We start from the raw sequence: 26,465 nt of genomic DNA on the forward strand, positions 1-26,465 counted from the left end.
TTCATTGATTTTACTTTATGCACTTTGTCTAGTTAGTTTGCCATAAAGAAGACTGTACTGGTAAAGCTGCAACACACTTTTATAGATGTAGCCAGCTGAGAAAAGAGCTGGTCATCCGCTACGTCACGCAGAAAATGTGCTCCTTCTTTGTGTACGTTTCTGAGTACTATATAAAGCTATAAAAGGTTTAGGAGAAAAGGTCAGAGCATTTAATCTCTGCCCTGGTTATTGAGTGAAGTCGTAGTTGAATGGTATTCCCCGTTTTACCAAGCCTGTAAACCGCAAAGCTTGCTGCAACAGATGGTCTGACGTTATCAGACGTGTTTTTGTCTATAGCAATCCCCGGGCCCACCACCGCTAAAATAAACAAATAAATAAATAAAGTGCAGCTTATCTAGGATTTGAGCACAATTTGTCACTGAATTTAGATTGCATTTATAAAAGTCGAGTGGCAGCTGCCTTGGCTCAGAAGCAGACTCTATGCACTCCCATAATGGATGTGTTATATAAGTACCACAGCCTAGGAGAATTAGGCAAATGCCAAATTAATACTTTCAATTATAAAAGCAGTATTATATAAACAGGAGGCTTAACAAATTTCAGATTTCCGAAAAAAAATTGTGACAGAAATATTTTTTTTGTTAATAACATATTTGTTAAAAAATATTTTCCCTACAGTGTTTGATTTTATTTTCTATTTCTTCTTGTAAATCGGTTATTAAAAATGTAGATTCAAATCTATAATCACCCACTCTGCTACAATGGGTGTTACTTAGGACAGTTTCATAAGATCTTCTACTACTTTTTCAACTCTACCCTATTCTTACTAAATGGGTGCAATGTAATTAGTTCGTTGTTTGTTCAGTGTTCTTCCTCTATTTGGCATTTTGTACATCCACTACTTTGGCCTGCGTGCCGTATATTATTAGTCTTTTATGCTATCGATGGATGACTATTGTTCTCTTTTCTAATCAAAAAAATAGATTTTTTTGCAAAAAAGAAAAAAAAAAAAGAAAGTAGAATAAAGCCTTTACTGAATTAACAAAGAGAAAGCCCAGTAAAACACTGACTGCACGATGTCATTTTATACGCTCATAAACATGTGGAATTGCATGTATATGCAGGATGCACAGTATTATGTTAATGTCCCCATACAATTTGCAAATTAATTGTTAACTGACCAGACAGGTCCATCCAGGATTATGTATGTATGTATATATATATATATATATATATATATATATATATATATATATATATAAAATCTCGGATGCACATTCGTAGCTGTCCGTAATAACAGAAGCGCCCATAGACTTCTATGACACCCATCCGTATCAGTCTGGAGTCCATTAGTTTAGCTCACAGAGCAAAGCAATTGTATCCACTTCTCAGCTAAATGGAGGAATTAGCAATGTCACGAAACACTAAATTACCCCTGTAAGGAAATGTGCAGCCATATAAGTCAGTGACACACATATGTACACCACTGGTCAAAAGTTTTAGAACACCTCAATTTTTCCAGTTATTTTTTACATTAACACAGTTCTAGTACAGCACATAACGTGAAACGGTTCAAAGGTTCCAAATACATAAAAATAATATTAATTTTGAACCTCAAAACGCAACAGTCTGAATTTCTGATTTTAACCAAAGGGCTTTTTTCAGGGAAGACATCAAGGACCGCTGCTCTGCAGCACAGAAAGCAAATTGTGGTTTTAAATTGGATGCAAACTATTTCTACAGGTGTCTCAATTTTTGGAGATTTCTTTCCAACCCTCCAATTCTATATAATCAGTGCTGGAACAGACCGCATTACAACACCCTGTAGGGCAGGATTTGGACAGGACAGAGCACATGGATATCATAAACGGCAAGAAAAAGGCAATTAACAAAAGAAAAACAAACAGACCATTATAACCCTTAGGGTATGTGCACACACACTAATTACGTCCGTAATTGACGGACGTAATTCGGCCGCAAGTACCGGACCGAACACAGTGCAGGTAGCCGGGCTCCTAGCATCATACTTATGTACGATGCTAGGAGTCCCTGCCTCGCTGCAGGACAACTGTCCCGTACTGTAATCATGTTTTCAGTACGGGACAGTCGTCCTGCAGAGAGGCAGGGACTCCTAGCATCGTACATAACTATGATGCTAGGAGCCCGGCCCCCTGCAGTGTGTTCGGTCCGGGTCTTCCGGCCGAATTACGTCCGTCAATTACGGACGTAATTAGTGCGTGTGCACATACCCTTAGAAGTGTAGGTCTGTCCTACAGAGAAATTGACAGGAAAGCCAAGGTGGCAGTAAGTACAGTTTCCTATACCATCAAAAGGCACTTGGAAACTGGTGGAAACTCTGACAGGAAGAGGTCTGGCAGACCAAAGGCCACAACAAAATTAGATGACAAGTTTTTGAGAGTCAACAGTTTGCGTGATCGGCGCCTAAAGGCCCTTTTACACCGGCCGATAAATAAGACATCGTTGATCAGCGCTCGCTAGCTCGTGTCACACGGAGCTATGGATGGGGACGAGCAGTTGTTACTCCGATCGCTTGTCCCCATGAATTATAACAGGGAGATGTGCTGCCGACAACGATAATCTTTTACTTTTTAAAATGATACGATCAGCAGATGATCACTGCCGTTTTTACACAGAGCAATTATCGGCAACGAGCGTTATATGAACGCTCGTCTGCACGATAATCGCCCAGTGTAAAACTCTGTTAACAGCACAAAATCTTCAAGCCCAGCTAAATGCAACAAAAAAAATAAACTTTCATTTCTATCTACAGGTTTGACAGGTCGAGTATAAGCCACTGCTAAGATTGCAAAATAAAAAATAAAAAAAAAGTCTTGCCTGGGCCAAGCAGCACCTCCGGGGACTACTGAAGAGTGGAAGAAGGTCTTATGGACTGATTAATCAAAATTTGACATCTTTGGTACATCACGCAGGGTTTTTGTACATCGTCGCGTACATGAAAGGATGCGACAGCTGTCAAACATGGAGGAGGAAGCGTGATGGTCTGGGGCTCTTTTGATGGATCCAGATTTGGCGACTTGCACAGGGTTACTGGCACACTTGACAAAAATGGCTACCACAGCATTTTGATGCGCCATGCAATACCCTGTGGTGTACCCCTACTTGGTCAGGGGTTCATATTACAGCAAGGCAATGATCCAGAACATACTTCTATGTTATATCAGAACTACGTAAGAAGACAAGAAGAAGCCAGTAGGCTTCAAAGAATGGAAAAGTCTGCACAGTCTCCAGACTTAACCCCATTGAGTTTGTTTGGGATGAACTGGACAGAAGGGTGAAAGTAAAGTCACCTACAAGTGCAGCACATCTGTGGGAACTTCTGCAATGTTGGGAAGACATTTCTGAACACGATCTGAATGCAATGGTAGAAAGAATTCCTCGATTGTGTAAAGCGGTTATATCAGCTAGAGGTGGCTACTGCGAAGTCAAAAATCGAGATTTCATTTGTTGAAACAAAATTAATCCATTATTTTTATTCAGCTTAACTTGCTTATTTCTTCTATGCTTTCATTTCAAAGCACATTTGAGACATCAAACTATGTAAATATCAATAAAAACTGGAGAAATTCAGGTGTTCTAAAACTTTTGAGTGATAGCATAATTGTAGGGTATAGAGTATATGTGTTTAGTATACAGTTAAGTTACCATTTTCTAGATGCCAAAACCTCTTAAAGGCTATGTACACTGGTGAACTATTTAAAAAAAAACAAAAAAAAAAAACAATGTATTATGTGATTTTAAGCAACTTTTGATTAGGTTTTGAAAACAATAAAAAAAAATGTTTATTTTTTCCCGATACAACTTCTACAGGAAAAATAGACCAAAAAACAGTGATTTTGTCGTTTTAAATACTTTTACGGCCTTCACCATGCGCAATAAATCACGTCTTACTTTATTCTGCGAGTTGGTACGATTACGGCAATACCATATGTATATAGTTTTTGTTGTTTTTTTTGCAGCGTTTGCGCAATAAAATCACATTTTTATAAAATTATTTATTTTTTGTGTCACCATATTCTTAGCCATAACTTTTTTATTTTTCAGTAAAGAAAGCGGTGTAAGGGCTTGTTTTTTGCGGGACAGGTTGTAGTTTTTATTGTTACTATTTTGGGGTACATGCAACATTTTGTTCACTTTTTATTCTATATCTTGGGAGGGGTGGTGACCAAAAAAATAGTGATGCTGGCATAGTATTTGTTTTTTGTTTTTTTGCGGTGTTCACCGTGCAGGAAAAATAACATAGTTTGGGTCGTTACGAACACGGTGATACCAAATATGTGTACTTTTTTTAACGGTTTCATTTTTTTCCTATAAAAAAACACCTTATTTTTACACTTTTTTTTGACCTGCAGCTCTGATCGCTACTAGAATACATTACACTACCTAGTAGTGTAATGTATCCCAACTGTCAGTGTGATGTCACACACACACACACACACACACACACACACACACACACACACACACACACACATAAGATGACCTTAAACATCTTAAAATCTCTTCATAAAAGTAAAAACACAAAAAAAACCTGAGGAGTTGTAGAAATTGTTTCGTCTGGTTCAGGTGATTTTTGTAGATGATTATTTTCTTCTGTTTGAGAATTTCCAGGAGCGTTTACTTGAGCCTGATGGTAAAAAATAATAATGTTATATTGGTGTGCTGGATTAAAAATTACTATGTAAATATGAAGTTAGGTTAACCTAAGTCCTTAGCCTAATACTGAAAGTGTTGGTGCAAAAAAATAACAGTTCAATATTTGCTAATTTGCTGCAGCTGACCAGACGGAATCCGCTTTGACGGCAGGATACAAAAAAGCAAAATCTTAAAAACAAAAAAATAAAAAAAAGAAGTAAATTCAAAATCCTAGCTACATAGAGCTAAGCTGTATCTTGCGCTGAAACTCGAATCCGTCAGGTCAGCGGGACGGACGGCTTCGGTGAGAGACACGCAGGAGCCGTTATCGATCACATCTAAGTTATGAATAGCCTTTTACATTGCCATAAAGCTTCAAGAAATTTTTTAGAGGTTAGACCACATGACAATAGAATTACTAGTTCTTTACTTTTGTAAAACTACTACAGGGATGAAATGAAATATCACACCGGCAGATGAAATCTTCACATATGGATTCTGCACCTACTCACACAATCCAACCAACAGAAAAAAACATGTGGTATACACAAGACAAATTCAAAAGAAATATAATTTGTATATACCGTAAAACTGATTTGTCTAGCAAGCTCTCGGTCTTCTTTGTCATCTCGGGCAGATTCTGAGTTTAGTGGTAGCAAAGCAGATTTCATACTTATTCCACATGTTTCACAGAAGTAGTCTGGAGACCTGAATAAAGATACAATAATGAAGAATAAGCTCAACTTCACTTAAATCTAAATCTATTTGCCCCCTATTTCAAATGGGTATTAAACAATGTCTTGACTAAGGGCTGACCGGATATGATTTTGTAAGCAGGGAAACTTGTTATTGCATAGGTTAGCGCCACCAATGAAATCATAGAATTTGCAGAGTGGGAATATACCACTGACAATCACTTGAACATACAGGTGTGTTGGCAATAGGAAAATAAATACCCCTCATATTGCCTTAGCCGAACATATTACGAACAACTGCAAATGCAATTCAGTAAACCAACATGCCTAAAAGCTATGGACAACTATGATAAGGAAAAAATTATTTATACATATGTCAGTGGTTACGTGGAGTTAAAAATGTTTCAGGCTGCATTCTTCATTTATTTTCAAACCCGATATTCAGTTTACAACCTGCTTCTGAATTCATAGACCCTTCTCATGTGGACGTGTATACATGCAGTATGTGAGTTCTGTTAGTCTAGGATCCTGCTGCCTTCACTAGTTCTCATGTCTCAGTACAGCTTCCTTCCTGTACTGCTTTCTCCTTTTAAAGAGTCTGGTCAGCACTTGTGTGCCCCCCAAACCGCTAAAGCCCCTGGAGAGCAGTATAAACATATCTATGTAGCAAATGTTGATCCTTGTCGAACTTGAAAAAAGTAGTAATATTCCACCACTCGCCGTAAGCAAATGAGCATCGCAGTGCCCGCTAACCAGGAAGTTTCCTGCATTGTGAGATGTAAACCCCCTATACTCTAATTCAGCATTCTCTGCTGTATACAACCTCCTCCCTCTCCCTGCTGGTATCTGTAACACTAAGGCTGGGTTCACACGACCATGTTACGTCCGTAATGTACGGAACGTATTTCGGCCGGAAGACCCGGACCGAACCCAGTGCAGGGAGCCGGGCTCCTAGCATCATAGTGATGTACGATGCTAGGAGTCCCTGCCTCTCTGCAGGACAACTGTCCCGTACTGTAATCATGATTACAGTACGGGACAGTAGTTCCACGCAGAGGCAGGGACTCCTAGCATCGTACATCACTATGATGCTAGGAGCCCGGCACTGAGCGCACTCCATACGCTGCGGGTGTCGGCTTTTTTTTTTTTTTTTCTTTACAGCCGACACCTGGGACTAACTGCTAATAACAGCGATTGTGCTTTTCCTGGCTGTTTAACCCCTCAAATGCTGCGGTCAATCGCGACTGGAGCATCTGAGGCGTTGAAAAGAGCGGAGCGGCCCACTCTGACAGCACATTGCCACCCCCCCCGCAATTAGATGGGGGGCGGTGACGATGGTTGTCATGGCAGCCCAGGGGACTAATGAAGGACCCCAGGACTGCCTTCGCTCTGCCTCTGTTAAGATGCCTGTAAAAATTACAATATAATGCAATACGATCTAAGGGTATGTTCACAAGATGTATTTTCAGCTATTTTCAGCTGTTTTCGGGCCGTAAACAACCCGAAAAACGCCTAAAAAAACGGAAGCCGACGGGGCGTTATTTTACGCCTCATGTTCAAATAACGGCATGTAAAAAGACGCCCCGTAAAAAGAAGTGCATGTCACTTCTTGAGCCATTTTTCATTGACCCCATAGAAAAACAGCTCCAAAAACGGCCGTAAGAAACGCTGCAAAAAACACGAGTTTGATTAAAAAAAACGGCTGAAAATCAGAGGATGTTTTATTTTCCCTTGAAAACAGCTCCATATTTTCAGCCGTGTGTGAACATACCCAAACAAATCGCTGTTTCAAGTCCCCAAGAGGGACTAATGAAATGTGTAAAAAAAAAAAAGGTGAAATAAAGTTTTTAGTAGTGAAAAAAAAAGTGAAAAATTCAAAAGTTCAAAAAAAACCTTTTCCCATTTTCCCTCTAAAGTCATGTAAAAAAATTAAAAAAGTTAACTAAATTGCTATCGCTGCGTCCGTACAAGTCTGAACTATTAAAATATAGCATTATTTAATGCGCACGGTGAAGGCCTAAAAAAAGAAAACATTTTTAACACCAAAATCTTTGTTTTTTTGGTCAACTTTGCTCCCCAAAAAAATGCAAAAAAAAAAATTATATGTACCAAAAAATAATACTGATAACTACAGCTTGTCCCGCAAAAAACGAGCCATTACACCTCTCAAATCGATTAAAAAATTATGGCTCACAGAATGTGGCGACAAATAAAAAAATGTTTTAACAAAAAGTTTTTCTTCTTTAAAAGTAGTCAAATATAAAAAACCCTATATAAATTTGGTATCACCGTAATAGTATAGAGCCTCAGAATAAAGTTAAGTTGTCGTTTTTACCGCACGGTGAAAGCCGTAAAAACGAAACCCAAGAAACAACTGAGGAATCTTGTTTTTTTCCAATTTCAGGCCGCAAAGAATTTTTTTTTCTGCTTCGCAGTACATTATATGGTACTTTAAATGCTACCAATAGAAACTACAACTCCTCCCGAAAAAAATAAGCCCCCACACCACCCGAATGATCGAAAAATAAAAGAGTTATGGCTCTTGGAAGGCGGTAAGTGAAAAACGAAAATAAAAAATGGCTGCGGCGGGAAGGAGTTAAGATCATGGATGAAAAGTTTGCTGTGGGGTGAATCGCTCCTAATAAACATATATCTTCAAATATTCATAAAGAATACACGGTGTACCCACAAACCAAATGTATAATCATATGCAAATACATAAAAACAGACACACTCCATTAAGTAAAAATTAAAGGCACAGATTTGTTGAAGATAGTAGTAGTCAGTGAAAGACTTGTACGGTCTTCTTTGGCAAAATAGAGTTTAGCGATATAAGGAAATTTTATCCCAATAAGAATATGGATTCCTTCTCCTGATCACATCAAATCAAGCAGAGGGTTTCCAAGGGTTAGGAGTGGGACCAAAACACAGCAATGGAAAATTGCCATATCAAAATATCTTGGTGCACCAATATCACAGCATTACTAACATACTGGTATGATGGTCAATGGTACACGCAGGTACAAAGAATGGAATGATCCCCAGGTCAACAGTCATGTCACAAACTCAGACACGATTCTTCAACTCTTCATACAAAAATTACAGGTTCTCACAACAGGACTGCACATTTTTTTTAGAGAATTTTTTCAATAAGTGAATACTAACTACTGTGTGCCAATTGACCGTTTTGCCAGCCTCCCGCTGAAGAAACCCAAGATATTATTAGCTTACTTTTTGGCAAGTGCTTTCCTTTCTTCAGGTGTATAATCCAAGGAACCTATGGCACCTTCTCCTTTTGTAGGCATGAATCCAATGATAGCCAACAATGCAGTTCGTACTGAAAACATCAAGATAAATTGTGTTAATAACAGAATAAGGAATACTAACCAAACTATAGATAACAATATTCTAATTTATAGTACTAATACATTTCAATGTACAGATAGTTTGCAAAAAACAAATGAGGGCAAGTCAATAATGAACGCAAATTTCTAGTCAAAAGTCACAAAAATAATTTAAAAAAGCTATTATGTTTGGATGTTGAGACTTCTGGGTAATTTCCTGTTAAATATATGGTCTATTTTTGTCTCCTGATCTTGAAGAATTAATACCTTGTACTTAATGGCCGCTTGGACTGTAAATTAAATAAATGAAAGGATGATCTGACTTCTTTCACAGTACTGCTCAGATAAATACATACGCAGATGTATACATATGTTCAGACCTAGTGCAGTCATTAGCCCATGTCACGTTGGTATGCTGTAAAAATGGCTATATCTACACATCCTAGGATAACAGGGAAGAATCGCTGATTCACATACAGATTTACAACCCTAATGGAGCTCTGATGGATCGCATTATGATTGAATGGGGTCCATCTGTGTCATGATTTCGGTTCCGAAGTAGGACACACAGACAACCTATGGAATTTGACTCCCAAATAGTACATATGACCCCATAAGCAGACCCCAAAATGAATACGAACCACACACCAGACCTCCGAAATAAAGATACAGACCCCAGGCCAGAAACCCCTTTTATAGACCCCACGCCAAAGATCTCTGTATGCAGATCCCAGACCAAAGCACCCTGTATATAGACCACAAATCAGACCCTCCTGTATATAATATATACTCACATATATATATATATATATATATATATATACACACGCACACACACACACATACACATACATACACTGTAAACTGACCCCAAACCAGTCCATCCTGTTTACAGAATTTCAGACCCCCATTACAATGCATCCTAACTGATACCCAGCAGGAGGATGGGCATTAAGAGTTGACATGTTGGGCGCACTAAATATTTTTCAGCAGGGTAAAAATACTCCTCTTAGAATTTTTAAGGAATATTTTTAGCCAAATAGGAGTACATCATTCACAATAACTCAATTTATTTAGAATGGAAAATATTTAGTGTGACCTCTGTACGTGTGTACTTATATGTTAACGCTGAAGTCCTCAGTGTAATAGAAATGCTGCAATCATATTGTGGTAAGAGGCTGTGAGTAAAAGAGTCCTTTTCATTGGCTGTAGAATAGAAGTGGTAATAGATCAGCCTCAACAGTTACCACTTCTCTCCTCTACATAGGAATCAGGAATCGTGTGGCAGCGCCCCTCCTTTCTGTTTTCAGCCTCATGCACAGGAACGGATTTGGAAGAATGAAAAAGCCTCTACATGCACCAATGATGCCTGTAGAATCGTTATTCGGTTTGGCATTTCCTAACCCGTGGGTATATTTTCTAGCAGGTCAACTTTAGCACATACGAGTGTAGAAAGGTAAGATTTGGATCTATAGAGAATTATATTGCAAGGGCTTTTTGGAAAGGATAACTTGTACAAAATGCTGAGTACGGGTAAATTTAATTTGCCAGCGAATTGTTTGCCTACTGTGAATTTAATACATAAGGTGTGGTGGAAGGTGAGGGACATTCAACTTATACAAGGGACTACTCAATATACGCCCATATGTGACACTCCATGGTTAGCTAATTTAGATCACCTTGAGGGACTAGGTACCTGGAAGCGAGCTGGTCTTACACGGGTAGCACAGCTTGTCAGTGATGGGACACTGCGCTCATTTGAACAACTTCAGGGCTCTTATGTAATCCCCACCTCTGATAGGGAAGACTATACAGGAGATAGTGGTTGTGTTATCGCATATAATGCCAATAGAAGTATGATAGAAACGACAGGTTCATCAGCAGGAGTTCTTTCTAGACTGTACAAAGCACTTTTAGTTCCGGTGATGGCCAATTGCCCAATGAGGAGTAAAGAACGATGGGAGGCAGAAATTGTTCCTTTAGAACAGTGATCCCCAACCTTTTTTGCACAGAGGACCAGTTCGATGCAAGAAAATTTTCCCTGGGACCGATGGGGCGGGGGTTAGAGTCAGTTCACACATTGCGTAAATACGGCGTATACCTGTATTATAATACCTGTATTGTGCTGTGGAAAACCTGCAGCATAATACAGTAGCAGCAAAGATGATGAGATAAAACAAGTCTCAACTAGACTCTGCGTAAATGCTGAGCGGAAAAAACACTCAGAAATTGACCTGCGGTGCAGAATTTTATTCCGCAGCAAGTCAATTGTATTTGCGGAAACGCTGCTTATTCGTTGCGCGTTTTCCCCATTGAATTCAATGGGGAGGTAAAATCCACAACAAATAGCAGCAGGGGTATAGCTAAAGGCTCATGTGCCCTGGCTGGTGCAAGAACTCAGCTTGGGCCCCCCTACCCCTTCCCAACACCACCAGACCCCTGCCCGCGGCTATGCCCAGCTGCTTTACTTATCAAGCATTGTCATGCTTGATAAAGACCCATTCATGGGTTGAAATGTTGCAAGTGTTTTTATGCTTGGTGAATAAATCAAATACACTTCTTTGGATTATCTTGAGTGCTGCAGTTTCTTTCTTCGATTGCATATTAATGGTCTCCCTTGGACCTGGGATTCTTTGCTGCGTGCACCACCCATGATTGGGGAGTTGTCCTTTCACACTGAAGAATTTTTTGTGGCTGTGTAGCGGTTTTCCTGAATAACCACAGATAACTCTCGGAGTAGAGGTTACCTGCCGTCCTATGTAACACCACAGATAACACAGTGATAGCTCTGAGTACAGATGGGGTAGAGGTTACCTGCAGTCCTACGTAAGGCTCTATTCACACGACAGGGTCTGAGTGTAGTCCGATAACGTCCCCCCACAGGCCCCCTATAGATAATGCCACACACTGCCCTCTGTAGATAATGCCACAGCCCCCCTGTAGATAATGCCACACAGCCCCGCTTGTAGGTAATGCCACACAGCCCCCCTTGTAGGTAGTGCCACACAGCTCCCCTTGTAGGTAGTGCCACACAGCTCCCCTGGTAGGTAGTGCCACACAGACCCCCCTGTAGGTAGTGCTACACAGACCCCACTGTAGGTAGTGCTACACAGACCCCACTGTAGGTAGTGCTACACAGACCCCCCTGTAGGTAGTGCTATACAGACCCCCCTGTAGGTAGTGCTACACATCACCCTTGTACATAGCCACCCCCCATAGATGGCACCCCCCCCCTACCTTCCTCTGGGGGACCGCTCCAGGAGAAGTCCGATTTCAATGTCCATATGTGGACAGTGAAGTCAGGGATCGGAATCACCGGCCTCTGCGCCGGGGATTCAGCTTCAGGTGTCCCTGTCACTGTCCGTATATGGACAGTGACGTCAGGGACTTCTCCTGGGGCGGAATCACCGGCCACAGCGCAGACGATTCCGCTTCAGGAGTAGGGGACCACTCCAGGAGAAGTCCCTGACGTCACTGTCCATACACTGGAACGGAATCCCCGGCCACAGCTTCAGCCAAAGCTGTGGCTGGGGATTAGGGATTCAGCTTCTACAGGGAGTAACAAAACACCCTCCTCTGCCTCCTCACATGCATTTCGCACTGTGAGGAGGAGAAGAGCGCGATATTGAGCGAGGATATGGTGTCCAATCAACTGTGCCTGGGAAACCACGTGGTGTCCTTAACTGTGCTTCAGACACCACGTCCTTCCCGAATATATATCAAATGTATGTATATTTGAAACGCACTTTATTTTAATTATATGTAGAGAATGAAGCACAAGATATTGGAAATAACTAGTGGATTATGTCATGTACCATTGCACTTAAAAAAATTGTATGCTTTTGTACTAGGACTATGTTTACAGGAATGGGGTTGGGGTATGTTTTGTATTATAAACCTAATTAAAAAAAAAAAAAAAAGAAGAAGTGTAAGCACATCAATTAACAGGAAGAAACAAAGAATTTGATCCAGCGAAGAGTCTGTTAGGTTCTGTTAAAATGTAGGAATCTTCTTCCAAGTTTTAATAAGGCAAAGGATAAAACATGTGCAGTGAAATGTGAATAGATTCCCAAATATGCAATAGAGGGATAAACAGCAATTGGAGCGGTGCCTACGCGTTTCTGACGCTGACTGCGTCCTTAGTCATGGCTGCTGTTTAAGAAGATTCCTACATTTTAACAGAACCTAACAGACTCTTCGCTGGATCCAATTCTTTGTTTCTTCCTGTGCTTACACGTGTGCCGACACGGGGATCCGTGCTTGAATGACTCAGCATATCTGCAAAGGTGAGCTGGAGGAACCCTCCTATATTTCTTCCACATCAATTAACACTTTGGGTCCCCTTAGCATCCAGCACTGAAACATTGCTGGGCGCTAGGGAGAGCAGTGATCAGGCCACAGAGCGTTCCTGCTGAGGCTGTGAGGGTGTACCCCATGGGGTACGCATATCGCAGGTTGAGAACTGCTGGCCTAAGATATACAGTACTAGACTCATTAGCCTCAAACCTTACCTGCAGTGTGGAGTGTGATGCAAATAGAATAGCTTAAAGGGGTTATTCCACAAACCTTTTACCATGAAAAATACTAACATTCACACAATACAGCTGTACAATTATATTATTAAATATTAATAAAAAGCACTATTCTTCAAATTAGTTTTACTACCTTCTGACCCTGTAGCTGGCTTGTAGGCGGGAAGCCGCGCTGCACCACATGACACTTTACAAGAATTAACTCCTAGTAAATAATTTCAGTGCTGCACTTCTTAACCGAGAAGTCGAAGTCCACACAATACGTTCCATTCTCCAAAGAAATTACTGACACAGTATGTACGGCTGCAGTAAATTTCTTTCTACCCTGTCCATAACATACCTAATTGCAGCTCATTTTGTAATCTACGTAGTGTTATATTCAGAGAATAAGTAGGAAAGTGAAATTAACTATTTATATGGAGTTGATAATTGTGAAATGAGCTGTGCCAGGGCTCCAGCATCGGCATCTACTCTGACAAGTACTTTATAATGAATTGCTGTTCCACAATCACTTTTTAGTCTCTGTTTTTTAGAGTGAATGATGATGCTACAGCCCAGACTGTCATAAGCCAACAACGCATATGTGGTATCTTCTCTGTTTGCCAGAAGAATGCCACTGCGTATACTCCGCTTCTCCTCTAACTCCACTCACCAGCAGGGATTTCTCCACACTGCCGTGGTGACCGAGCTACATTCAAAATCCTCCTCACTGCAATAAAGCAGTGAAGAGGAATGGGCGTAGGGAATCCCGTTCTAGTGATCAGTGGGAGTCCCAGTGATGGGGCCCCTAGCACTCATACATTTATCACCTGTTCTGTGGATAGGCAATAAATGTCTATTTTGGAAAAAAACTCTTTAAAGTCAATGTACACCCTTGAAATATTTTTATTAAAAAAACAAACACTGTATCAATGCGTTTGGTGCAACTTTCTAAATACATTTTATTATAAATTATATTTACTTTTTGAGATACAGCTGCTTTGTATACTGTATACAGAGCAGCTGTATCTTGCGCAGAGACCTGAATCTGTCAGGTCAGCGGCACTGACGGGTTCCAAGACAGCGGGTCCTACGTGTCTCTGACACCCAGGATCGAGCGGTTACCGATCACATCTAAGTTTATAAGTGCTGCTGACAAATTCAGGTCTCAGCGCACAATACAGATGCTCTGTATACAGGATACAAAGCATCTGTATCTAAAAAAAAATTAAAGAATTTTTAATAAAAAGTATTTAGAAAGTTGTACAAAACACACTGATAGACATTTATATTCAAAAATGAACTATTTTTAAAGTGTACATAGCCTTTAATTCTCACCACAAGCCTGGAGAGACGAGTCCCTCATACACTACAAGTTCCAGTCAGGAGCCGCAAATCTTATTCCTGCGGGAGGTCACATTAACTTTCCTCATATATAGAGTACACCTCAAGGGCCACAGCACTTATCATACTGGAGGATAACTCATGGACCACAGTCTGTGCACATCTACATTGTAGGGGCCACAAATGTTATCATAGCAAGGATGCCATTTATATCCGGTCATACTAGAAGCACATCGGGGATCACACTCAGTTTCCATTCTGTCATACTGGAGAGCATCTCAGACTGAGGACATGTACACCCTACTGGCCACAATCCCCATTACAGTGCTGGGCTCTCCAGTACCTTATAAGCTTCCCCATGTGCTCTGTTAGGGGTCCCTGTCATCACCCTCGCCTCCCAAAGGGTATTCAGTACTTCCTGGCAGCTTGGGGCAGATGAAGCCATGCTCCAAGGCCGCTGAGACACCATTTTGCAACTCTGCCGCTCCACTCGTCCCTTCAGTCCTCCCAGCAGCAGGAACGAAAGAGCATAGAGAGAGACGACCAGAACCAGAGAAGGACCAGCTGGCCGGCGTTCCCGCACTGGCGGCACAATACGAGCGTTTAAAGAGATACATAAGAAGAAGTTCTGAAAAACATCTCCATATGTACTAATTTTACCTCTGGTACTGTGCCGCCCTCCAGGTGAATTCAGTCTCATGCGTAAGAATAAATATGAGACTATATTAGAGGTGTTATTGGGACCTGTACAGGCGTTATTGCGACCTCCGTTTCCAGCTATCTTCTCAGATCATAAAGCCTTGTGGATATTTTTAGAGATTACCGGCTTACAAATGAATACGGATTCTGTGGTATAAATCTTATTTATGAGCAACTATTTCATAACCTTAAAATGTTATTTCATAAAGAGTGACAGTGGATGGACATTGAGAGAGACATTTAAACAGATCAGTGAAAAAGTACAAAATATTTAGTCTTGTACAGTGAGGTTTGGCATAAGTTTCAAAAGAAAAAAAAATTTCAATTGTGATAGAAGTAAAAGGCAAACAAGAACTTACTGCTCCAAGATGGCTGCCATGTTTCAGGATGATGTCCAGAAATACTTAAGCAGATTTTCTTTCCGACTTCAAATCTACCATTAGCCTAACATATGGAAAATATTAAAATAATAATAGTTATATAAAGATAATCCAAACCAAATCAGAAACTTATTCAGAAAGGTAACGGACTTACTGTTAACAAAATGATACTTGGAGGTTTCATGGGATATTCGGGTGGAAGGACAATTCTTCCGTGGTAAATGCCACCATCAAAATCAGAATCTGGTGGACCCCTGACTGTAAAGTGCCATTCAAACAGATTGTCCTATAAAATAAATAAAAATAATAATAGTAGTTAACATCAATGAAGATTGTAAGACACATACAACCGGAGTATGTATACTAAAAACTATCTGCACATAGAAAAGTTATAGTAACATTCTAATATAATGGTCAGTCAGAAATTTGAAGGCACGGTTTCATGAAATAATAAAACAAAATAAACTTTTCTGTCTGTGCTTGTAAACAGGCGCAAAACTCAGCAGTGGTGCCCAGTATAAGAACCCATCCACCCGGCCATAATTGGGTTCCATTATGTATGGAGCAGTAATAGGGTCCCCATAGAGGTGCATTGCAGATCCAACCTCAATAGGAAAAAAAATATATGATAGTGGAATGTTCTATCGGATGTTGTATGTATAAAGATATTTTCCCCTAGAAACATTGCATTTAGGGGAAAATATCTCCATATATACGACACCTGACAGTCCCAATGGCATCACAAGGAGACCGTACAACCGCACAGGTCTAAAAGCTGCTTTTAAATGATACACCTCCTTGTGAGAGCCAGACATTCTGTGCCAAGAATCGGATCGGATCTCATCGGAGCAAAGCAGGGAAACCATTCCTAATGGCTTTGTTTGGGGGAAGACATCCCTGCTTTGTTCTTACAGGATCAGATCCTATTCTCGTCACAAACTGTACACACTGTATATTATTTGCTGAGAACAAGAGGAAATAACATCAGGTCAACCTTTCCCCAAACAAAACCATTAGAAAGGGTATTCCTGCTTAATCTTGACATGATCCGATCCCGTTCTTGGCACATAACATACCGTTACTGCCCAGAGCCGTATTAGGCAAGGGCTCCAAGGCGTCCTTTGGTCACGATGCAGTAAAATTGCAGGTTATCACTACCTCAAAATTTGACTATGGGGAAAAAAAAAAGTTATTTGACAACTGCTGGTCACTTGTCATTTTTTCCCCCATATCGAAATATTCAGGTGTGCGCTGTGAAGCCCTATATTTGAGGCCGTCTGAACACACCCCAAGGCCCCATGCACATAACCGTAGATTTCATCCATAATTACAGACCCATTCATTTCTATTGACCACAGACACCTTCCCTTATACATTTACGCGAAGGTGTCCGTGCCGTAGAAACCTTCCGTAAAAAATGGGACATGTCCTATTTTTTTTATTTTCCGTCCGCGCTCCCATACTTTATAATGGGAGCACGGTCTGCAAATATGAATGACTGTCCGCAGCTGGCCATGCCCGTAATCACGGACCGTGATTACGGGCACGGTTGTGTGCACTGGGCCCAATTCAGAAGCTGTATTACAGCTTTGCATGGGAGCCATGTATTTAGTGACAGAAATGGGATCAGATACTGTCGTGGGAAAGCAGGAAAATCTCTCCCAAATATAAATTTGAAAGAATTTCCTTCATGCACATGGATTTGGTCCAGTTTGGACCGGGGCCATAATATGTATCCCATATGGAGCCATAATATATAGCTCGCAATAAGCCATTAGTCACGGTGCATATAAGAAGTCATTTGAATTCTAGGACTTTTATAAACTGAATTCTCAGAAAAATTTGTCAGCTTGCAAAAAGGCTACATCAAGCGTGTGAGGGAGACATGTTCAAGACATGCCAAGTGTGAATGATTTATTTTACCACTTCTGCTCCATTACATTTGAGATGTACGGTATCTTATACCTCTAGAGGCTGGGCATGATAGTGATCTGTGGCGTCTTTCAGTTCTGCCGCTTCCTTCATGAGTCGCTTCACAGCTGAAATAAAACCCAAATGTACGGAACTCAATACAATTCACAATCTGCAGAAACGCTAAGGAGCATGCCCACACAATTTCACGTTTAACTTACAAAGAATGCTAGGAATTCATTTTAAAATAAAGCTGCATAGTGAAATGACAGGCAAATATGCATAGTTAGTAAAATGCCCATACTACAGCCATATCGCAGACCAGGACTGTTCATTCATTCACTCTGGTACCTAAAAAGTTTCCAATGTACACGATAGGTTCGTAAAGAGAATGCATCATCTAGATTTGTTTTTACTAATTATAACCTGATACAGTGATTTGATCTTTTTGGCGATGGGTTTGCACTTCTCTTTTTGTATTAAAGGGGATTTCCAGTCGCTAAAAATCCGACTGCTGGGACCCCCGCCGATCAGCTGTTTTAAAGGGACCGCTTCGCTCGTACAAGCGCTGCTTCCCCTTTCATTCCGTTTACTGCTCGTACTGTGAATCACCGACAAACATTTAGCGGCGGTTCACGGTATTACAGCCTTCTCCGATTCACTTCAATGATAGGCCATCAATATTTAGGGACTAGAAAACCTGTTTAATGTAAAAAAAAAAATCGTATTCAATAAATATAGAGTTAAAAAGAACAAAAAACCCTGATACGTATACATATCCTTTTTTTCTAATCTATTTTTATTTTTTATATTCTATTTTCTGTACATGATTATGGGATCAGCCATCATGCCTGAACTGCTGTTAACACCGTATTTTTCGGACTAGAAGACGCACCTGACTATAAGGCCTCATTTACACGAGCGTAATATACGCGCGTGCGACGCGCGTGCTTTTCACGCGTGTCGTACGCACCTATATTACTCTATGGGGCAGTTTAGATGATGCGTGAATTTTGCGCAGCGTGAGTGCGTTGCGTAAAACTCACGACATGTTCTATAATCGTGCGTTTTTCACGCAACACGCACCCATTGAAGTCAATGGGTGCGTGAAAACAACGCATGCCACACGGACGCTACTGCGTTGCATGTGCGAAAATCACGCAAGAGCTGTCAAAAGGATGAATGTAAACAGAAAAGCACCACGTGCTTTTCTGTTTACAAACATCCAAACGGAGTGTCAAATTAGAGATGAGCGCACCGAACTTCACCGGGTTCGGCCGAACTCGTTTTGACCGAACCCGGCAAAAAATGTTCGGGTACGCGACGTCAGGAGACAGTCACTGCCCACTGTGCTGAAAGACTTAAACTGTTTCAGCACCATGGACAGTGACTTTCGATCACAATATACATGAACGTGTAAAAAAAACAGAAGTTCGGACTTACCGATAAGTCCCGGCTCCTTCCTCCAGTCCGACCTCCCGGGATCACAATTCAGGCCAAGTGACAGCTGCAGCCAATCACAGGCCAAGCACAGGCTGCAGCCAATCACAGGCTGCAGCGGTCTCATGGACTGCCGCGTCATCCTGGGAGGTGGGGCCGGATGACAAGAGAGGGACGCGTCACCAAGGCAACGGCCGGGAGACCGGACTGGAGGAAGCAGGCAGTTCATGGTAAGTTTGAACGTCTTTTTTTATTCACAGGTTGCTGTATATTGTGATCGGCATTCACTGTCGAGGGTGCTGAAAGAGTTACTGCCGATCAGTTAGCTCTTTCAGCACCTTGGACAGTGACGGGCGTCGACTAGCCTCATCTCTATGATGGCGGCTGCGCGAAAATCACGCAGCCGCGCATCATACACGGATGACACACGGAGCTGTCAAATGCCTTTTGCGCGAGCAAAACGCAGCGTTTTTTGCGCGCGCAAAACGCACACGCTCGTGTAAATCAGGCCTAAGACGCACCCAGGTTTTAGACAACAGAAAATAAGAAATAATTACCCCTATAAATGCTGCGGTCGTTATTGACCGCTGCATTTTTAACTAGTTAAACGGCCAGGAACAGCGCCATTGCTGTTCTTGGCCATTAGAGCAGCTGACACCTGCAGTGTACGGAACAGACTCAGTGTGTGAGCGCGCTCTGCTCCAAACATCATCCCCCTCCCCGCTCCATGATGTGCCGGGTCAGGAAAGGGTTAAGTAAGGAGTGCTGCCGGGTCCCTTGACTGCAGACTACAAGATGCACAGACTTAGGGTATGTTCACACGGCCTATTTACGGACGTAATTCGGGCGTTTTTGCCCCGAATTACGTCTGAAAATAGCGCCTCAATAGCGCTGACAAACATCTGCCCATTGAAAGCAATGGGCAGACGTTTGTCTGTTCACACGAGGCGTATATTTACGCGCCGCTGTCAAATGACGGCGCGTAAATAGACGCCCGCGTCAAAGAAGTGACCTGTCACTTCTTTGGCCGTAATTGGAGCCGTTATTCGTTGACTCCAATGAATAGCAGCGCTAATTACGGCCGTAATTGACGCGGCGTTCAAGCGCCTGCACATGCCGGTACGGCTGAAATTACGGGGATGTTTTCAGGCTGAAACATCCCCGTAATTTCAGCCGTAACGGACGCCCTCGTGTGAACATACCCTTATTCTTGCTAAAAACTGTGTCCTATAGTCTGAAAAACACGGTGGATATATGCTTAGGGTGCAGTCAAATTCAGCAGAATTTGTTGTCGAAATTTTCTGCAACTAAAAAAAACCCAAAACAAAACAGTTCCATTTATCTGTTGTTTCTGCAGCAAGTGTATGGATTTCTGCAAATTCCATGCAGATGAATGCAACGGATTTTCAGTCACAGAAATGTAAGCAACAAAATCTGCCGCGTGTGACTGCACCACTAGTCTATGATAACACATGGGTGGATACACTGGGTAAAGGTACACAGTTTATCCACCCTGGAGCCAGAAGGGAATTCCGGCGGAAAAACCGTACCAAATTGTGGTGCAGTTTTTCTGACGGAAAGTCCACTGCGAAAGACCGCAGGTGAAAAAAAAAAAAAAGGCAGAAATCGCAACATCTGCTATTTGTTGAAGGTTTAGGTTCCACATTGAATTCAATAGGGAAAACCCGAAACAAAAGAGCAGCTATCCCGCAGCATAAATTGACATGCTGCAGCCTAAAAAAACGCACCACAGGGCAATTTATGGACTGTTTTTCGGCAGATTTTTTTTTTCCACTGTGTGTGGATAAGATTTGTTCACATCTCATCCACGCTGCTGCTACTGTATGCTGCAGATTTTCCAAAATGAAATCCATTACAGAAAATCTGCAGTGTATATGCCCAGTGTGAGAAGCCACAAGGACAATAGGAACCTGTAGGCTGGTGAGGTTCATTGACTTCTATGGGAAGGTTTTGTAGGCATGCTCAGTGACCTGTGCAGAGATCATTGTGCAGGAAGGTGTAGGATGGGAGCAGTGTCCATCACCTGTTGTTAGTGATGGATCCTGTGTTATCTATATATAGGTGACACCTAACATTGCAATCCTGCCTGTCATGATAATGAGATGACTGACACTTCCTGTTCTGTAGAGATCACTTCTCAGCATTGTATTGTGAGGCTCAGAGACCAGTGTGAAAACCACAAGATTTTAGGATTATTTTTAATAAATATTAATTTTGATCTGCCTGCACGTCGTTTGCCGTGTTTTTTGCTGCGTTTTTCACCCGCGGACATTGAGCGCCGTGGGCAAAAAACACAGCGAAATACACTTTCTCTGCCTCCCATTGATGTCAACGGGAGGTTAGAGACGTAAACGCCCGAAGATAGGGCATGTCCGCTCGCAGAGAAAAAACGGCTCCTCCTCCCATTAAAACCAATGGGAGGCACTTTTGGCCGTTTTTTTGCGCGTTTTCCGACGCGGTTTTCCCATCAAAAAACTCAGTGTGAACTGGCCCTCATCACAGGCTGCAATGGTAACAGAGGAAAAAGTAATAGTAGGAAGTCGGCAGCACAGAGACCAGCTGGGAGTAGTGACACCTCACTATGGAAGACCAGGGGAAGAGGAGTATGGACTTCATTTTTTAATCTCATCTGGGGACTGCAGTGGCAAATCTGGCCAAAAGTGTGCACCAAATCAAACACTATTTGGTGCGGACTATTGGCCGAAATTCCCTGTGGTATCTGGGTCGGATCTCAGGCGGCGTTTTCCATAGCAAATCCGACCTGTATGAACATAAAGGGTTCACACAACCTATTTTCAGGCGTAAACGAGGCGTAATATGCCTCAATTTACACCTGAAAATACGTCGGCAAACATCTGCCCATTCATTTGAATGGGTTTGCCGACGTACTGTGCAGACGGCCTGTCAAAAGACGACGCGTAAAATTACAGCCTCGTCAAAAGAAGTGCAGGACACTTCTTGGGACGTTTGTGGAGCCGTTTTCTCATAGACTCTATTGAAAACAGCTCCAAAAACGGCGCGAAAAACGTGAGTTACTCAAAAAACATCTGAAAATCAGGTGCTGTTTTCCCTTGAAAACAGCTCCGTATTTTCAGATGTTTTTGGCTCAGCGTGTGAACATACCCTAAATGTCTCTCCTCTTTCCTTTCCACTTCTGTGTTTGGCCGAAACTGCATCAAAAACTTCCACGAAAACAACCTGTGTGATTTCAACCTTATGCTAATGTTCATTTATAATTGACAGTTTTCTGCATGTTTGCTCAACATAAAAATAAAAAAGGAACTTAGAAAAAACCCTGGTAGGAAAGACATGCAAAAAAGGCAAGCTATTTGCAGAGATCGAAAAAAAAACACCAAAAGTATGGTTTCACCATGTCTAAACGGAAACTAGCAGCTGGAAGACACATTATGATCTGCCAATATTTTACTAAAGCGAAGTGTATGTAAATGTGTCCATGCTGTGACTTCTACTAGCAATGCCAAGATAAATGCTGTATGGGCTGGCACTGCTCAGTCAAGGAGTGGGCATAAACAGTTGTGAAAGTTGGTAAACCATTTGGAACTATGATTTCTTGCAAGGGCGCTTAAAGGCCTTGTTCACACGTTCAGAATTTGATGAGGATTTAGGATTCTGATGCTAGAACGGATTCCATAGCTTCTGTTCTGTTCTGGCACTGGGGATATGAGTTGTGGTGCTGTACGGCACTGGACCTGTGCAGGAGCCAGATCCAAAAGAGTTACCTGCGGCATTTTTGGGGCTGGCTCTCAGGGAGGTCCGGCGCCGTATCCTATCTTAATGAACTGTGGCCGGATAAACGCCAAGTCCAGCCGCATCCACCTTCAGGCAGCACCCGGCAGGACGGTGGATGCAAGCCGGAGCGGAATTTAGTGACACCCCCCCCCCCCCTGTAGATAGTGCCACTGTAGCTGTGGCCGGGAATTCCACCTAGGAGTAGACCCTGACGGAACCGTCCGTATATCGACAGTGACGTCAGGGGTTACTGCTAGGAGCGGTATCCCCTGTCATAGCATTGCCAGGGATTCCATTCCAGGCGGGGCCCCGACAGTACTGTCCATATATGGACCATTACGTCAGGGGTTACCGCTAGGAGCGGAATCCCTGGTCTTAGCATTGCCGGGGATTCCACTCTGGGCGGGGCCCCATCGGCACAGTCTATATATTGAATCCCCGGTCATAGCATTGCATCGACTGCGCTATTGATTCTGTCAAAAACAATGGAACTTCATCACAACGGTGAAAAACGGAAACCGTTAGCAACGTCTCCGGTTTTTGTTTGCCTTTCCGTCGAGGCGTTAACCCGAAGGAAAACTCAGACGGAACACCTCAACAGAAGGGTAACGCTGATGTGAACACGGCCTAAGCTGCGTCAATCAGTTCATCTGAACTGACGGCTCAGCTGAGATCGGGTTCTGCGTGTCTCTAAGGGCTTATTCAGACGAACGTATAATACGTCCGTGCTACGCAAGTGATTTTCACGCGCCTCGCTCGGACCTATGTTAGTCTATGGGGCTGTTCAGCGTATGTCCGCTGTGTAAAACTCACGACATGTCCTGTATTTGCCCGTTTTTCGCGCATCACACACCCATTGAAGTCAATGGGTGTGTGAAAACCGCGCACGGAAGCACTTCCGTGTGCCGCACGCGATGCGGGCTACAGTAGTCAAAACAGAAAAGCACCACGTGCTTTTCGGTTTACAAACATAAAAATAGAGTGTCATAATGATGGCGGCTGCGCGAAAAAATCACACAGCCACGCATCATATGCTGCTGACACACGTACGTGTGAATCCGGCCTTAAACACAGGATCCAGCTAATAACTATCTCTAGGCAAAGCAGTCAGTTCAGCTGTACTGACGGACGCGTCTCAGACCTGAAGATACAGCTTCTATGTATACAGGATAAAAAGTAAATTTTTTTTAAAATAAATGATTTTAAATGTTGCATAAAAACAGTTGCAGTTCCAATGAAAAATCCTGTAAGAAATTGCACTGCCTACTGCGCTGTTTCTTCTGGCAAAACGACAGACACCCTCGCGAAAACAGAACCTATTAGGGCGGGTTCACAAGGTGCTCAAAAAATCCGTCATGTAAAAATCCGTCATGTAAACGTGTCAAATATGCTAGCGTTTTCGTAAAGCATTTTTTAAAATACACTAGTTTTTGACAGATTTTCTGCATATATTTTTTACGCGTTTTGTACGTTCTTTTTTTTGTCATGTAATTAGGACTATCAGTGACATTTGGCGCGTTTTATGTATCAAATAATTGACGCAACGCTTTTTTTTTACGTGATGTTTTTTCAAATACGCTTATTTCAAAGCGTAAACCGCGTCCAATACACGCCTTGTGAACAGGGCCTTAAAGTCAATGGGTTCCTTCTGGCGCCATTGCCACGATGAAATGGCTCCGGCACTTGCATTTTTTCATTCTTTTGACAGAAGAACATAAAAACTTAGTGCAGTTGTGAACGAAGCCTAAGCCAGTGAATTCTACAGCTGAACAAATTCTACTGCAAATATTTTTGTTATCTAGAAAACGGTTGCCATTTCCCACACATCACAAGCTGCGATGACGACCTTCACTGGTGTCGTTTCACAAATAGTACAATTACATAATATACGTTTGGTTCTGTTCACATCTGCACTACGGTTCACATTTTTCTCTTCCGTCAGAGGAACAGAACAGGATAATGCATGAAACCAGTGGTGCACTATTTGGCCAGGTAGATACGACGGAATATGCGACGTGAACAAAGTAGTTTTCCAAGTATTTAAAATGCTGTGAAAAGTAAATCTAATAACCTGTAAATTATCATTCCCACCTGTACCCCACTCTCCAGATCTTGTGCCGGTCCCATTTACACTAGAGCGTGATCCATACTGATGACATCACTTGATCTGAGTGGCCAATCATGAGCCGCCACAGTGACGTTACTATGTAGACCAGCGGCACGGGAACAGGAGTGAATGGTACATTGAAAAGTAACTTTTACATTTTATGGCAATAGACACTTTTTTGAAGAACCCCTTAAAGTTTTAGGTCAGTCCCTGTAAGTCCCGGCTGTAGATGCATAAAACCCAATGCCTCAAAATGTTAACAAGGAAAAATAAGAGCACAATGGATGATGCAGCCAGACAACAGGAAGGCCAGCCTCGGTTATGTCACTCATCAGCTGGTGACATGGCTAGAATGACTGCTGCACCTACAACACAATGCCACATAAACACAAATCCCATATAAACAACCGAAAGTAAATAGGTCACTGCCTGTACAGTGATAAATGAGCGAAGAGACAAGCAGAGCACACTGCAGCAGTCCAACACAACACAACACAACACAACACAGACGCTGAAAGTGACGCAAACACCCGCTCCCTGTTACCCGGGCTCTTCAGGTTGTAGCGAGTCTCCATGTCTGCTTGACAGCGGCCTACTCTCCGCCTACCCGTAGACACGCCCACTCACGGCGCGCCGCGTCGCTCTGGCCACGTCACGTGCTCACAGTCAGGGAGCTGCTAATACGTCTCTCTTCAGTCGTGTAGGTTGTTGGGAGAATTGGCGCGCTATTTCCATCGGTTCTCTTGTGGTCTGTGCGCTACCGGGCTCTGGCTTTACTTACACTAGTGACTTGTAGGAGCCGGTCATATATACTGTAAGAGGAAGGAAAGGAGTTATGACTATTCTTACCATGTTTCCTGGACTATAGAGAGGCGTCTGAATGGACATGTTCTTATTTACATTCAGCGTGGGTGGGATTCAGATTTATACCAACAGGATCCCTACCTGGCCTGCAAAATACATAAGTAAAACAATTAAAATACTCTTAAATATATCATATATTGATAGGGATAATACCCCGTATAGTTTCAGTATTTTTTTCCTCTTCATTTTATGATATATTCGCCACTAGGGGGAGCTCCCTTCATATATATACGCTATATGGAGAAAAATATTGGGACAGCTCAATCCCTTCCTGCTGCAGCCATTTTCTTTTTTTTTTTCTCCACCTTCCAAAAGCCATAACTTTTTTATTTTTCCGTCTATATAGCCACGAGGGCTTGATTTTTCCTGGAATAGTTGTAGTTTTTCATGGCACCGTTTATTGTTCCATATAATGTACTGGGGAAAAACTTTGTGGGGTGTAAAATGAAAAAATCAGGGATTCTTCCATTGTTATTTGTGTTTCGTTTTTACAGCGATCACCGTCCAATTAAAAGGACATTTATTCTGCGGGTCAATACAATTACGGTGATACCAAATTTATATTGTTTTTATATATATATATATATATATATATATATATATAGCAATCCAAAAAACAGGCAGCACACCGTAGTTTAAAGTGAAAAAAAGGGTACTTTATTGCCCCATGTGCGACGTTTCAGCTCCAAGCACTAAGAGCCTTTGCTTGAGAAAGGCTCTAGTGC

At 42.0% G+C, this 26,465-nt stretch overlaps 1 protein-coding gene across 1 annotated transcript in view; it reads right to left on the reverse strand.

The window, feature by feature from the left end:
* UBE2J1 (ubiquitin conjugating enzyme E2 J1) overlaps positions 1-25,491 on the reverse strand; it is a 33,902-nt gene extending 8,411 nt beyond the window's left edge. Inside the window, exons 1-7 of the mRNA XM_075864184.1 lie at positions 25,421-25,491; positions 17,613-17,686; positions 15,802-15,933; positions 15,627-15,711; positions 8,601-8,706; positions 5,259-5,382; positions 4,571-4,666 (exon numbers count right to left, since the gene is read on the reverse strand). Of these exons, the coding sequence (XP_075720299.1) occupies positions 4,571-4,666; positions 5,259-5,382; positions 8,601-8,706; positions 15,627-15,711; positions 15,802-15,933; positions 17,613-17,686; positions 25,421-25,451 (648 nt within the window). The 5' untranslated portion in view covers positions 25,452-25,491. The remainder of the gene's footprint in view (positions 1-4,570; positions 4,667-5,258; positions 5,383-8,600; positions 8,707-15,626; positions 15,712-15,801; positions 15,934-17,612; positions 17,687-25,420) is intronic.
* Between the last annotated feature and the right edge of the window lie 974 nt (positions 25,492-26,465).

This window comes from Rhinoderma darwinii, chromosome 4, assembly GCF_050947455.1.
Source record: "Rhinoderma darwinii isolate aRhiDar2 chromosome 4, aRhiDar2.hap1, whole genome shotgun sequence".
Taxonomy (NCBI): domain Eukaryota; kingdom Metazoa; phylum Chordata; class Amphibia; order Anura; family Rhinodermatidae; genus Rhinoderma; species Rhinoderma darwinii.